The sequence below is a fragment of the Condylura cristata genome, unplaced genomic scaffold (genome assembly GCF_000260355.1).
Source record: "Condylura cristata isolate star-nosed mole 26May11 unplaced genomic scaffold, ConCri1.0 scaffold00019, whole genome shotgun sequence".
NCBI lineage: Eukaryota > Metazoa > Chordata > Mammalia > Eulipotyphla > Talpidae > Condylura > Condylura cristata.
Window position 1 is genome coordinate 13546653 of NW_004567120.1, and position 12654 is coordinate 13559306.

The following is a 12654-nucleotide window of genomic DNA, read 5'->3' on the forward strand; positions in this document are numbered from 1 at the left end:
TAGGGTGGGTGCTCAGCTGCCATCTTCCCTTACAGTCCCGTGTTCAGCCTCTTAGGAAGAGCCCCTTAGGACCCATGGCCATTGAGCACTTTGGGATGAGTGGAACCTAGTGAAAATATTCTGTTAGCTCACTAAACTCAGCCTTCCCTGTCTGGCATGTGAATGTGCTCCCAAGGGGGCTGAGGATGGAGCAAGGTGTGGGTCAGTGGGAACCTGCCACAGGCACCCGGAGAACCCTGCTGTGTATGTTTTATCAATGTCGCCTTAGGACTATCTCTTTATGAAATGTGTGCTTTTCCACATTCTGTTTGAATCCCCTTAGCAATCACCAACTGTACCCGATGGATCCATTTGACACCAGAAACCAATAGATAAGTAACACACCTTTAATAGAAAACACAACGCAAAGTGCCTTACAAAACTAACAGGCACTTTTGCTTTTGTTCATTCAATTCATTCAACAGGTACTTGATGAACAACTCTGGATGTTATACTATGAACAATTACTATCTAGCAAAAAAAGGAATTTGCAAAAACTGTCATGAAGAACGAGGACACTCTAGAAAATGGGGCCTGGGAAATGACCATTGATGATAGGAGCCCAGGCCATGCCTACATGGGTCAGACCATAGTGTGGCACAGGTGGCCTGGGTGGCACAATCATCATGGGTGGCCGGGGTATCATGGGTGGCCTGGGTGGCACTGGCATTACGGGTGCCCTGGGCATCATATGTGGCATCGGCACTATGTGTGGCCTGGGCACCAGAGGCCCATGTGCCATAGGAGGCCCAGGCAGCATGATGGGCCTTGGCACCACAGGGATACATCTCCATGCAGGCTCAAGAAGAGGAAACGCATTGTAGCATCTATCAAGGACTACCCCCATCGGGTGGCCAAAGGCAAATGGGGCCATATTTCTGTACATCAGCGCTCTCTGGTTTCTTCTCCACTTGGCCCTTCTGTTCTGAAACCAAACCTTCAATCAGAGGGGAAAAAAGGATTGGTTTAGTATATTGAACAGTTCACGTCATAATAGAAAAAGAAGTACATGCAACTCTCCATGGGGATTTTAAACTGCAGAAGCTGCCATTTCCTATTACTAAAATCCTTAGGAAACCGACTACCACAGCTCCCTTAAGCTGGCCCTCATTGAGCCAAGCTGAGTCCAGACCTTGGCACATGGCTTTGTCTCCCTCCCAATCTGAGTATTCCTGCATGGTTTTTATTCACTCTTGGAAGCAGGTCTAACAGATCAGTGGCGCTAGGTCACTGTTGTTCATGTTGATGCCCATGTGCAGGGTAAAAAACATTAGGACATCAGCTGTGCTAGCTGCCTCCCCACCCCCCTACCCCCGCTTCTCTCCACTAAAGGCACACTGAGGGACACCCCCATCTGAAAGGCCCAACCCCAGTCTGAAGGAACTGATCAGTAGGAGCACCCTGCACTTGTAAACAGGTTTCCTTCGATGGTGTTTAAGAGCTAAGTCTTTCCCTGATTTAGGAGTTAACAGGAATCAATTAATTAATTAGTAATTAACAGGCAGATGGTAACAAAGCTTGAGCACAGGGCCCCAGGAGCTTTGTGGCTTGTTTTGCTGGAACATGAGTTGCTGAGGCCTTGGGTCCTGCTTTGAGATTTTAACCTTCAGTGTTGAAGACTGTTTAGCCTGACTAAATCCAAATTCACTGAGCTCTCAAGACCCTTCTCCCTGATACGGGATTATGTACAGCATGGTCACCATGATCAAGTGTGCACACTCTCATCTGCCCTGCTCTGCAAACCTTCCAAGGCTCAGGACAGGTCAGCTCACAGGGCATTAGCTATAATTTCAGGGTCACAGACAGGAGCCACTGTTCCCTGGAGTGATGGAGCATCTGAGGCCCTGTCCTCTCTACTCCTTAACCCGGAGATCTTAATCTGGCTACTCTTTCCTAATGAAGGAAGTCTGACTGCACACTTTAAGAAATCCTCCAACAGCAGTGGCGGGGACGTGGGGGGGGGGCATACGGGGGAAGAGAGCACAGTAAAGGCTCTCTCTCCCTAAATGCCTCCCTGCTACTAACAAACCAAAACATCAACTAGTCTTCAGTGTCCTCTTAATGAGTGTATGATGTTTACATTATATTTATTTGTTTTTGAAGTCCTCAAACTGCATTTTAAGCACTGGAAGTCACCTTTTCCCTTTCTCATTTTAGGATTTGGGAGCCTTCTGTGCTGAATATATGGTTTCAAGAAGGCCAGTATAACAGAACTCATTTTGGTGCAATTAAAATGTATATGAGATCATAGGTGAGGAAATAGTAATAATAATGAACAATTATATACCAGAGACATTTTATGGGAGTGGAGTAGGGGATGGGATCAAAAACAGTGAGGGGAGGGAAATGCATTGGACTATGGTGATGGCACATGGGTGATCTGGTGATGGGAAGCCCACGGGGATGACAACTGAGATGGAAAATGCACAAAATAATGCAAAAATAAACTATTAATAAAAAAAAAGTTAACAAGTAATGCCATTAATTTACCATAGTGGGAACTGAGGTTATTTAAATGAAAACACTGAACAAAAATCTCTTTAGAATTTCATTAATTTTAAAATGAATGCCAAAGGGTTGGATTGCTGAAGAAAAGAATGTGAAAAAGGTAAAAAAAAAAATTAACGTCTTGATAGATATTGCCTAACTGCCTGCCAGAAAATTTAGAAGAGTTTACATAGTGAAAGAATTTAAATCTAAAACAAGGGGCCCTCCCTTAATGGGTTAAATGGGTTAAAGCAGCACTATGAAGCTAGCTAGCCACAGCTGCTTCTGCACGAGTTCAATACCCGGCCAGGGAGGTGACCTCTATGGTGCAGCAGACCTCCCCTGTCTCACTTGCTGCTCCCCTCAGCAGTGTACTTCATCAAGCTGCCTGTTCTGCTCCCCACTCTATCTCTGGTAAAGCCTCTCACAGCGCCCGTACCTCTGGCCTGTACCCCAGTTTTGTAAGCATAAAGAAATCTTTTTTAAAAAAATGTACATGAGGTCAAATCTCCCTAAACATAACCAAAGTCCACATCTGGCAAATTTTGGTATGGGCTGGATCTTAGGTTCATATTTTGAATACTGCCTTCATAAAAACAGTTCTATTACATTTGCAAAAGAGGGGAGAAGTGTCTATTAAATTCCAGCGGTGGGGAGAATTCATGCCACTGAGTATGTAGCTAATGAGAACATTGTCTTTTTTCTCATTTGTGTTCTCTGGCTCATTTTTTCAGAAATCCATAGAGGGCTATGTAAACTTAGAGGGGGAAAGCAACTTAGCAAACTTTGTCTTTTCCTTTCAGTTTACCTTGCCTGCCTCAGAAACTGGAGGTCTAGCCTCCTCCCTGAGACCATGCCTGACTGGGCTGCTTGTCTCATACCACTGAGTAGGGGCCAGGTTTCCATCGCTGCACTCAGGCACTCTGGGGCAGAACTACTAAGCCATAAAATATATATGCATTATATATACATGTATAAAATCATATATGTGCATAAAGTACACACATATTACATATCATAAATATATATTTAAATATATTATTGGTTATGCATGCTTGATGTTATAAATATATATCATAAGATATACCTTGCATATTATAAATATATCTGTTATAAGTACATGCTTCATAAAAATATAGTAAATATATTCTAAACACAGATTTTTAATATTTTGTAACTGCATCTCAGCATTTGCAATTGTATATTAATTACATATACGTTTCGGGAAGAACAAATATACCTTTGACGTTACTTTGGCTTTCTGTGACCACAAATAGTCACTTTTGATTCCATGGCCTACAAATTAGTAATCGCTGCATGGGTAAATGAAAAGCATTTTAAATGAAGACACGTTTAAGAATCTGGCCTGAAGTGAGAAAGTGAGAGCCCCCTTACAATCGGCCAAATTCCAGAAAACTTATATTTTCAAAACAACACCACCACCAAAAATAATTCTTAGATGTTAAAAATCCCTCCAGAGAATATTTACTTATATATTGTGCTGTTTTTGTGCAACTGAATTTGTGGCACCTGTATTTGCACATATACGATTCTTTTTTCAAAGTAGTGGAACTTTATTCAAATTGCTCTTTATTCACCCCCTCCCCAATGTTTTTCAATTTTCCACAGTTTGCAAACCTTTCCCAATTAAGGCCATCAATGCTGTTTATTTATGTTTTTAGACTAAAATCATAGCCTTCCAAAAAATGTAGAAGTTTGAGGCTGCTACTCGTTTATACTGTTTTACAAAAACAAAACAAAACAAAACAAAACAAAAAACAAAAACAAAACTTGGAAACAGAAGGACCAGGGACTTGGAATTTTAAGCTATCTCTGCCCTGTGCCAGCCTCAGTTTCACTGAACATACTGTGTATGTACAGTGTTTTGTGTGTGAGTTACTCCCTCACCAAATGCCTAAATATTTATAAATTCACTCAGCCATGAGTTATGCCTGGTTTTAAGTCTTTTACATAATTAGTACAACTAACACTTTAGTGCAGTAATTTGAATAGTTCCCAGGTGGGAATGAGCACCAACATAATTTCACGTATTCTGGTAACTAGCCATTTCCATAAGCTCAAGCTTACTTCTCTCACGATTTTCTATCCCCAACATACCCAATGTTCAAAACTTGTTTACTAAACATGGAAAAGAGAACAAAACCACACCAATTTAAGATCCAGGACAAAGCTTTAGACATGTTTTAGAATGGCTGCCCAGTCAATTGCTCTTTTAAGATTTACTGACCTGCACTCTGGCTTCATTCAAATTCAGGCGTGCTGCAATCTCTTCTCTGAAAGAGCAAAAGTGTGCATGTTTAGTATTTGTAGTTGTGAGTTAAATTAAATATAGCATGTTCATTATCTCCATTCTTCCTCCCAGAGCAATTTGCAATACACCTGATTCTTGTTCTAGGAGGGCTTTCCCAAGGACAGATAACTTATTTGTTAAATAAAATAGAAGAGGGGGGTATATCGTTAAGTTCCTGATGGTGTGCCTGTTCATTGAATGTGACTCAACCAATTTTTGTTTGTGGAACAGCAGACAGTAACCCTAGAAATCTTCCGTTAAAATAAATAAAATACCAAAACATCTTTAAAGCAATCTTTTGAATCAAATTATTTCTGTTGTCCGTAAAAGGAAGTGAACACCCAAGTCCAAACTCCAAACTACTACCCTGGCCAAACGCTCAAAGGAAATTCTTTTTTGCTCAGTTCTGTCGGGCTAAGTTGAATATCAGGGAACCAGAAAGGGCGACCCTCAAGCTCACACCGACGCCCCCTCTCCAGCCGGGCCACCACGGGCCTTCCACTTATCACTGCGTTTAGCTCCACGAGGGCTGCCCCGACGCCAGGCAAAAGGAGCGCTCGCCGGCCTTGTAAAGCACAGAACTCGGCCGCCTGGAAACAGCGCCCCCAGTGGCACGCCAGAGAGCAGGGTAAGCGCTCGCCTCGTGCGCAAACGGTAAAGGCGCGAAAAAGTCAAGCGCGCAAGATGAGTATTTTCATGCAAAATTCAAAATATGAAAATGACTGCAAAAACACAAATAAAAAAAAAAAGAACCAGGCCCTCCCTGGTGGCGCAGCGGGTTGAAGCACAGCACTGAGAATCTAAAGTCGCTTCCGTATGAGTTCGATCCCCGCCTGCCCCGGAGGTGACCACATGGCGCTGCAGACCTCTCCTGACCCGCCCGCTGCTCCCCTCAGCAGTGTACTTCATCGATCTGCCTGATCTGTTCCCCGCTCTGTCTCTGGTGAAGTCTCTCACCACCCCTGAGCCTCTGGCCTGTACCCCAGTTCTGTATGAACAAATAAATCTTTAAAAAAAAAAAAAAAGAACCAATTTCCAAAAGTTTGAAAGTAAGCAGGCTCAATCCGCCCCTGCTTTACCCGTTTCACGCTAGTCAGACTCAGGTCTTGCCGCCCCCGCAAACCCCAAAGACATTCGCCCCGACGCCGGAAAGTGTGGGTGAAGTTGACTTTCTTGAGTTCCTTAACAGCTTTTTGCCTCAGGATGGAGAGATAGGGTCTCAGGAAAAATCTTAAGACATCCCGAGATGAGTCGGAGTCCCCTGGAGAACCCGGCACCTTCGAAACAAGCCCTTACCTTGCCAACACGTCGGGGTATTGATTGCGACGGAAAAGATTTTCCAGCTCCCGCACCTGCACATCGGAGAATGTGGTGCGGCAGCGGCGCTTCCTCGCGGGCATGGGTGGCTCCTCTGCAGCCGCAGGGGCCGGTTCTTCCTGCTCTTCCTGGGGCTCCTGGTAGCCGCGGCCCCCATGGTTTTCGTCGTCCGACGAGATGGACCCTCTCACGTCGAGTTCGTCCGCGGCTGCCACTGCTGCTGCTACTGCAGGCTGCTCAGCTTCAAACAGAGTAACCTCCGCGTCTCCTTCCATTCCAATTACCGAGAGCACGGTAGGACCTGCATCTGGGAAAGGAGGGAAGCAAGAGAGAGACCACGGCTTTGCAGCCCACGGTGCGTGGGCTGGAGACCAGGCGCCGCGGCAGAAGCGCCTCGGGTACAGGCTCGCAGCGCCCCGTCCACCCCTACTCTCGCGGAGTAGACGCCCTTCCTGGCGCTCGCCTGAACACCTGTCCCGTCGAGGTACCGACCGTGCAGTTCTTCCCCGTCCCCACCGAGTCCCAGGCTGAGGTCGCTGGTGCCAGGAGAGCTGCAGTTGAGAGGACTCTCCATGCCCTGCGTGCCTCTGGCGTCTGTGGCGATCCCGGGGGCGCGGTTCGCGCTGCAGCCGACCGCCTCGTGCGGTGTCGTCTGGCGTCGGGACTTCTTCCAAGTGCAGCGGGACCTTGCGCGCCTTATATAGGGCATATGTTGCCTTCCGCACGTTCAAAGTTTGCGCGCTCACCTCTGTTTTTGTGGGTGGAACCTGCTGAAGGCGCGCTGGTAGCCAGGGCGCGTCAATAAAATAGGGCGCGTGTGCAAGAGTAGTGCTGGTAGTGGGCACGCTTTGTGCCGAGAACGGTAACACCAACTCGCAATGTAACGGACAGCCCCTAACTCGTATGAAGTATGCGATTCGAGGAAGGTCCTATGAGAACTGTGATTTTTTTTTTTTTTTTGCGGGGTGTGGGGGTGGGGTGGTAAGACTTCACCCTGGCTCCTCGAGCTCGCGGAGAAGTATTTGGAGAATATTCCTCCGCACAGCCCTCGATGTTTGCGAAAGGCGCAGTGTCTTTTGCTTCGCGAGAGGAAAATGAGAGAGCGCTGCGAAAAGCGTTGCCCTCAGCAGCTCAAGCACGCTAAAGCCAAGTTGTTCATTTAGTCTGCGTTGGGCTCCCTAGAGCGTTCATTCTCCCTAGAAGCTGGTGACTAATGGAGAGGGCTGTCTGGGTCTGTTCCATTCTCACTTAAAGTTCAAGAACTTAGTTAGGAATTAAGGCGACGCGATGAGATAGGGGGCTGCTTGCGCTCGGTTTTGGAACTTAGATCCCACCGCGCATTCTGGGAGCGGGCGTTTGGCGCTGGGTTTGCAAAGTACTGCGATGCTCCGATGCACGCTGCAAGAGCCCGCTGCAAGTGCCCAATGCACTTCGTAAGGAAATGCCTCGAACTTCATATTTTTGGTAACGACTCCGAGTCGGAGTGCAAAAGTTGGAACCTGCCAGGTGTTTAGTGTACCCGAGGATACCTATGCTGCCTGCCCCCTCTCCCTCCACGGTGGCGCCTGCACTATTTGCTGTACTGGGTCGCTAGACTTAACTGCCGCGCGCTCTGCAGCGCAGGTGCAGAAAAAAGGCGCCTTGTTCCCGGCCAGTACTGGGAGAAGTGCAGCTCTGGGAAAAGGGACCGCGGTCCCCACTAACATTTTATTTCCCCCTCCTCTTCCCTTTCTCTGGAACTACTCTCCTATACTGTTGTCCCTTCACTGATGCATCAAATAAAAAAGGGCCCAGAAGCGATTCACACTCGGGTCTCCCGCCTACAAGTGTTCGTCCACGCTCCACGATGCGTTGCTATCTTTCATTCTGCAAGACTAAGTTTTAAGAATGGGCATTAAACTTGGCACCGTACATAATTTATCCTACATTGACCTATAAGGCTGCCATTATTATCATCCCATCTTTGCTCCGGAAGACAAGCAACCTGCCCCTGGCGATACACGTGAGTTTGACGGCGAAGTTCTGGCAGTTTTCACATTACAATGGCAGTCTTATTTCAAGGAGTAAATCATGGTGAGATTCCAGACGGCACGGGAGGACGGGGAAGGTGTCTAAAAATCCGCAGTGCCAGACGTCCCTTCCTCGTCTTGTATCGGATCAGGCACCTTTTTCCTCGCATGAGGTCTTCAACTGAGTATCTCTAAATCAGAGGTTTGGGATGTAGGGGTGCTGGGTTTCCCAACTTGTCTCTTCACTTTCGCTGCACATTGAGGACACTAAGCAAAGCAGGATGCTACATGCATTGGCTGTTTTCTTGAAGGGGAGAGATGTCCTGAGACCCCCCCTTTCCTGGCAGGGCCACATTATGACACCTGTGGACCACCGGCGTTTTGGCATTCTTGGACCCCTTCCTCCATAAACTTTTTTTTTAATTATATTTTACAATAGTGTTGGTAGAAAGATAAATACAGGTTTCCCCACTATCTGAAAGAGCATTCTTACTTTCCCCATGTAAAGGTGGCAGGAACGTTAGCAGTTTTATTCATGTGGAGAGTATTTCTGAGCATTTATACCAAATAACATAAAACCTACAGTCACACAAACATATAGTAAAATCAGGAATGACAGGATACATCACAGTTTGTGTAAGTAGTTCTCGGGAAAGGAGCACTCTTACTGCTCCAAATCACAACTGCCTCTAGAACAGCTCTCCAAAATCAGCCTAGAATGGTTGCTAGTCTCACTGTCTTTTGTCATAGAAGTGAAAATTCTGTTTGTTTGTTTATTTAACAAAAGTAGGTACCACTGTGGGGCTTTCCTAAACGAGAAGTGGTTCAGCTCAAACTTTCGAAAGCAGGGGATTTGTGTCTAATCTCTGCTGGATTATGTGTGTTTTATTTATTTAAAAAGAAATCAAAACAGTTTTGGGTTCCTAATAGTTTGGTGGGCGGTGGCTAGTGGCCAAGTCACCCTGTCTCATTTCCCAGAAGGTTTTTTGTTTTTAAGAATTACTTATGCATACAGGCAGGAGCAGTGAGAGGATTCACCAGAGACACAGTGGGGAGCAGAACAAGCAGATTGACCAAGTACACTGCTGAGGGGAGCAGTAGGCAAGACAGGAGAGGTCTTGCCCACATGCTGCGCTATGTGGGTCACCTCCCTGGCCTCGGATGGAATTTTCACTGAAGCTAATGCAGCTGGCTTCATAGTGCTCCGCCCTAACCTGCTGTGCCACCAGGGAGGGCCCATAGAAGGGTTTTTTTTTTTTAAATTATTGCCATCTTAGTAGGAGTTGGATAAGGAAACAACTATGAGGTGGCTAACAGGTGACATCTAATTGATGCCAAGGGTTGGCAAACCCCTAGCATCTCTCTGATTTTAATCAAGATATTTCCCCCTTTGGTTGATTCTTTGACCTTCTTTTTAATCAAGATGTGCACTGACATGATTGGATTTACTTAATATATTCACTTAAGTTCTTTCACCTTTTGGAAACCTTAAACACCCAACTGATCTTTGTCATAGACACAAACAGCCCTGAGTTCAAGTGAAAAAGTAAATGTGTGTAAGGAAGAGCATGGCAGCAATGGACAGCAGGGACCCAGAAGCCAAACCAACGGCGACTGAGTCCGAGCTTTGCTTGCCATTTGCTGGCTGGCTAATCTGATGAGTTGCTTATTCTTCCTGTGCCATGTGCCTCTGTTTTTCTCTTCTGCAGAATGGGGATAACTAATTGTACCGACTTCATGGGGTTGTTGTGAGGATGCGCAGAAATGTCTTGCTAATTTTTACTTTGTGCCAAGTACTGTTTAAAGTACTATCGATATATTAGCACATTAAATCCTCATAACAACCCTGTGGAGGTTGATACTGCTGGTAAGTGTTGGACCTTGAACTTGAACCTTCTTAGAATGAGCTTTGTAAAAAGAATATGCTTAATATTAAAATGGTGACTATTATGGTTTAAAAATGACTAAATACACTATTCAGTGATGCCCAATATATTTGCAGTGTTGTGCAGCCATCACTGTTATTTCATTCTCGAAAATTTTCATCATCCTAAAGTCAGTCTGTACCCATGAGCAGTGGTCATACCCTAGTCCCTCTTCCCTGCAGTGCCCAGTTAATACCAATTTTTTTTTTAAATCTCTGTGGATTTGCCCTTTCTGGATATTTCATATAAATTGAATCCTATAGTGTGAGACAGTTTGTGTCTGACTTCTTTCACTCAAGTGTGTTTTTGAGGTTTATCCTACATGTTGTAGCATGTATCTGTTCTCCATTCCTTTTATGGGTGTATAGTATTCCCTCGCAGAGGTAATCACATTTGGTTTATATGTTTATCCTAGTTGCTTCCACCCTTTGGTGATTATGAGGAAGTGCCACTTTGATTTCTCTGAACATTCGCGTTTTGCTTTTGTTTGAGTATATTTCCTTCCATGGCAGCTGGGCCATTTTACCTTCTCACCAGCAATATACCAGGGTTCCAGTGTATCCATATGTTGGCCAATCCTTACTTTTTTATGGTTTTTTTTTTTTAAATTATAGCCATCTTAGTAGGGGTGAAGACATACCTCATTGTGGTTTTGATTTGCATTTTTCAGATGACTAACGATGTTGACATTGTTAAAATTTAAACATTTAAATTTAATTTGTTTAATTGCTATTAAGAATTTATTTTAATTGTTGGCTATTGTTGGCTATATCTTTGAAATTATTCAAGTCTTTTGTCCATTTATGTGTCTTTGTCTTGTTGTAGAGTTGTAATAGTATTTCTATATATATTAGACTGTTTTTTACTTGCAAATATTCCATTTGGTAAATTTTCTTTTCACTTTCTTATTGGTATCCTTTGATAACTGCATCCATAAGCTTTCCCTCATGTGGCTTCAAAGTTTAAGTGAATGTTATCAGCTCAGTTTAATTTTTTCTTGGTAGAACATCCAGATATGTGGCAGAACCAAATATAATCCTTTCTGAAGGCATCTACCTGTAATTTGAGACTTGAATAAGTTTTCCACAGTTAAAGCCCAAATGTGCACATACTTTTATTTTGTTTTTTTAATATAATAGCTTATCTTTACATCATTTTGTGCCTTTTTTCCATCTCAGTTGTAATCCCCGTAGGCGTCCCACCACCAAATCCCCCGTGGTGCACATACTTTTTTAAAAAAGCCGCCATCGTCGGCCCTCCCTGGTGGCGCAGCAGGTTAAAGCACAGCACTGAGAATCTAAAGCCGCTTCCGCATGAGTTCGATTCCCGCCTGTCCCGGAGGTGACCACATGGCGTGGCAGACCTCTCCTGACCCGCCCGCTGCTCCCCTCAGCAGTGTACTTCATAGATCTGCCTGTTCGGCTTTCCACTCTGTCTCTGGTGAATCCTTTTACCGCCCCTGCACCTCTGGCATGTACCCCAGTTCTGTATACATAAATAAATCTTTTTTTTTAAAAAAAGCCACCATCAGCACACTTACTAAATTAGCTATAGACCTACAAAAATCTATTATCAGACGCAAACTATTTAAAAATGTTTTTAGCATATTTAAATAAATGAGAAGCTATAAAACAAAACAGAAGCAGGAAAGAACTAAATATCAAAAGGAAGCAAATAGAATTTCTAGGTGGAAGTAAAAGATGAGTGTAACTTTTTTCTTTTTTACTGCAGTAAAATACACATGTTATAAAATTTGCATTTTAACCATGAACATGTACAATTCAGTGGCAGTTAGTGGCTTTGCCAGGCTTTGCAATCATCCCCACCATCTAGTTCCAGATTTTGATCCCTCCAAAAGGTACTTATACCTATTCAGTATTCACTCCCCATTCCTGCTTTATCTCGTGCTTGTGAGCCTGAATCCATTTTCTGGTCTATGCATTTGCCTATTCTGGATGGGTCAAAGAAACAGAATTTTTCTGTGGCGTTTAATGTTTGACATCTTCCGCATAGCATACTGCTGTCGAAGTTGTAGCATGAATCTTGGCTGTATTCATTCCTCTTGGAGACATACTTGGTGCTCCAGGACCTCAGGGCCAGTGGAACCTGGAGCCCATGTCCTGTAAAGAGGCTTGGGCTGACCTAGGTGTAACTTTGGCATTGCTGTACTAGAGGGCACACTTTCCAGTCTACCCTTGCTGAAGGCCAGATAGCTGGTGCAGGCTTAGCATGCTTTATGCAAGATCTGTGCTCTAGACAAATCAAATTTCCTTTTAAACCATCCCAGCCGTGAAGAGTCCTGGCAGGCAATAATCCCTTTGTGAAAGAATTAACGATTCCTTGAATAAAGACCAGGAGTTTTTATTTTGGTCTGTAAACTGAAGCACACTCTAGATGCTTTTTTTAAAATTTTTTTTAAAGATTTATTTATTTATTCATACAGAACTGGGGTACAGGCCAGAGATGCGGAGGGTGAAAGGATTCACCAGAGACAGAGCGGGGAGCAGAACAGGCAGATCAACGAAGTACACTGCTGAGGGGAGCAGCGGGCGGGTCAGGAGAGGTC

The 12654-nt window shown here is 44.5% G+C and overlaps 1 protein-coding gene across 1 annotated transcript; it reads right to left on the minus strand.

Annotated features, from left to right (window-relative positions):
* Positions 1-559: 559 nt before the first annotated feature.
* On the minus strand, positions 560-11336 carry ESX1 (ESX homeobox 1). Its single transcript, XM_012727064.1, has 4 exons — positions 11317-11336; positions 6134-7000; positions 4775-4820; positions 560-976 (listed from the first exon to the last, which is right to left on the minus strand). Exons 1-4 carry the CDS (start codon positions 11334-11336, stop codon positions 560-562), a joined length of 1350 nt encoding a protein of 449 aa, XP_012582518.1.
* Between the last annotated feature and the right edge of the window lie 1318 nt (positions 11337-12654).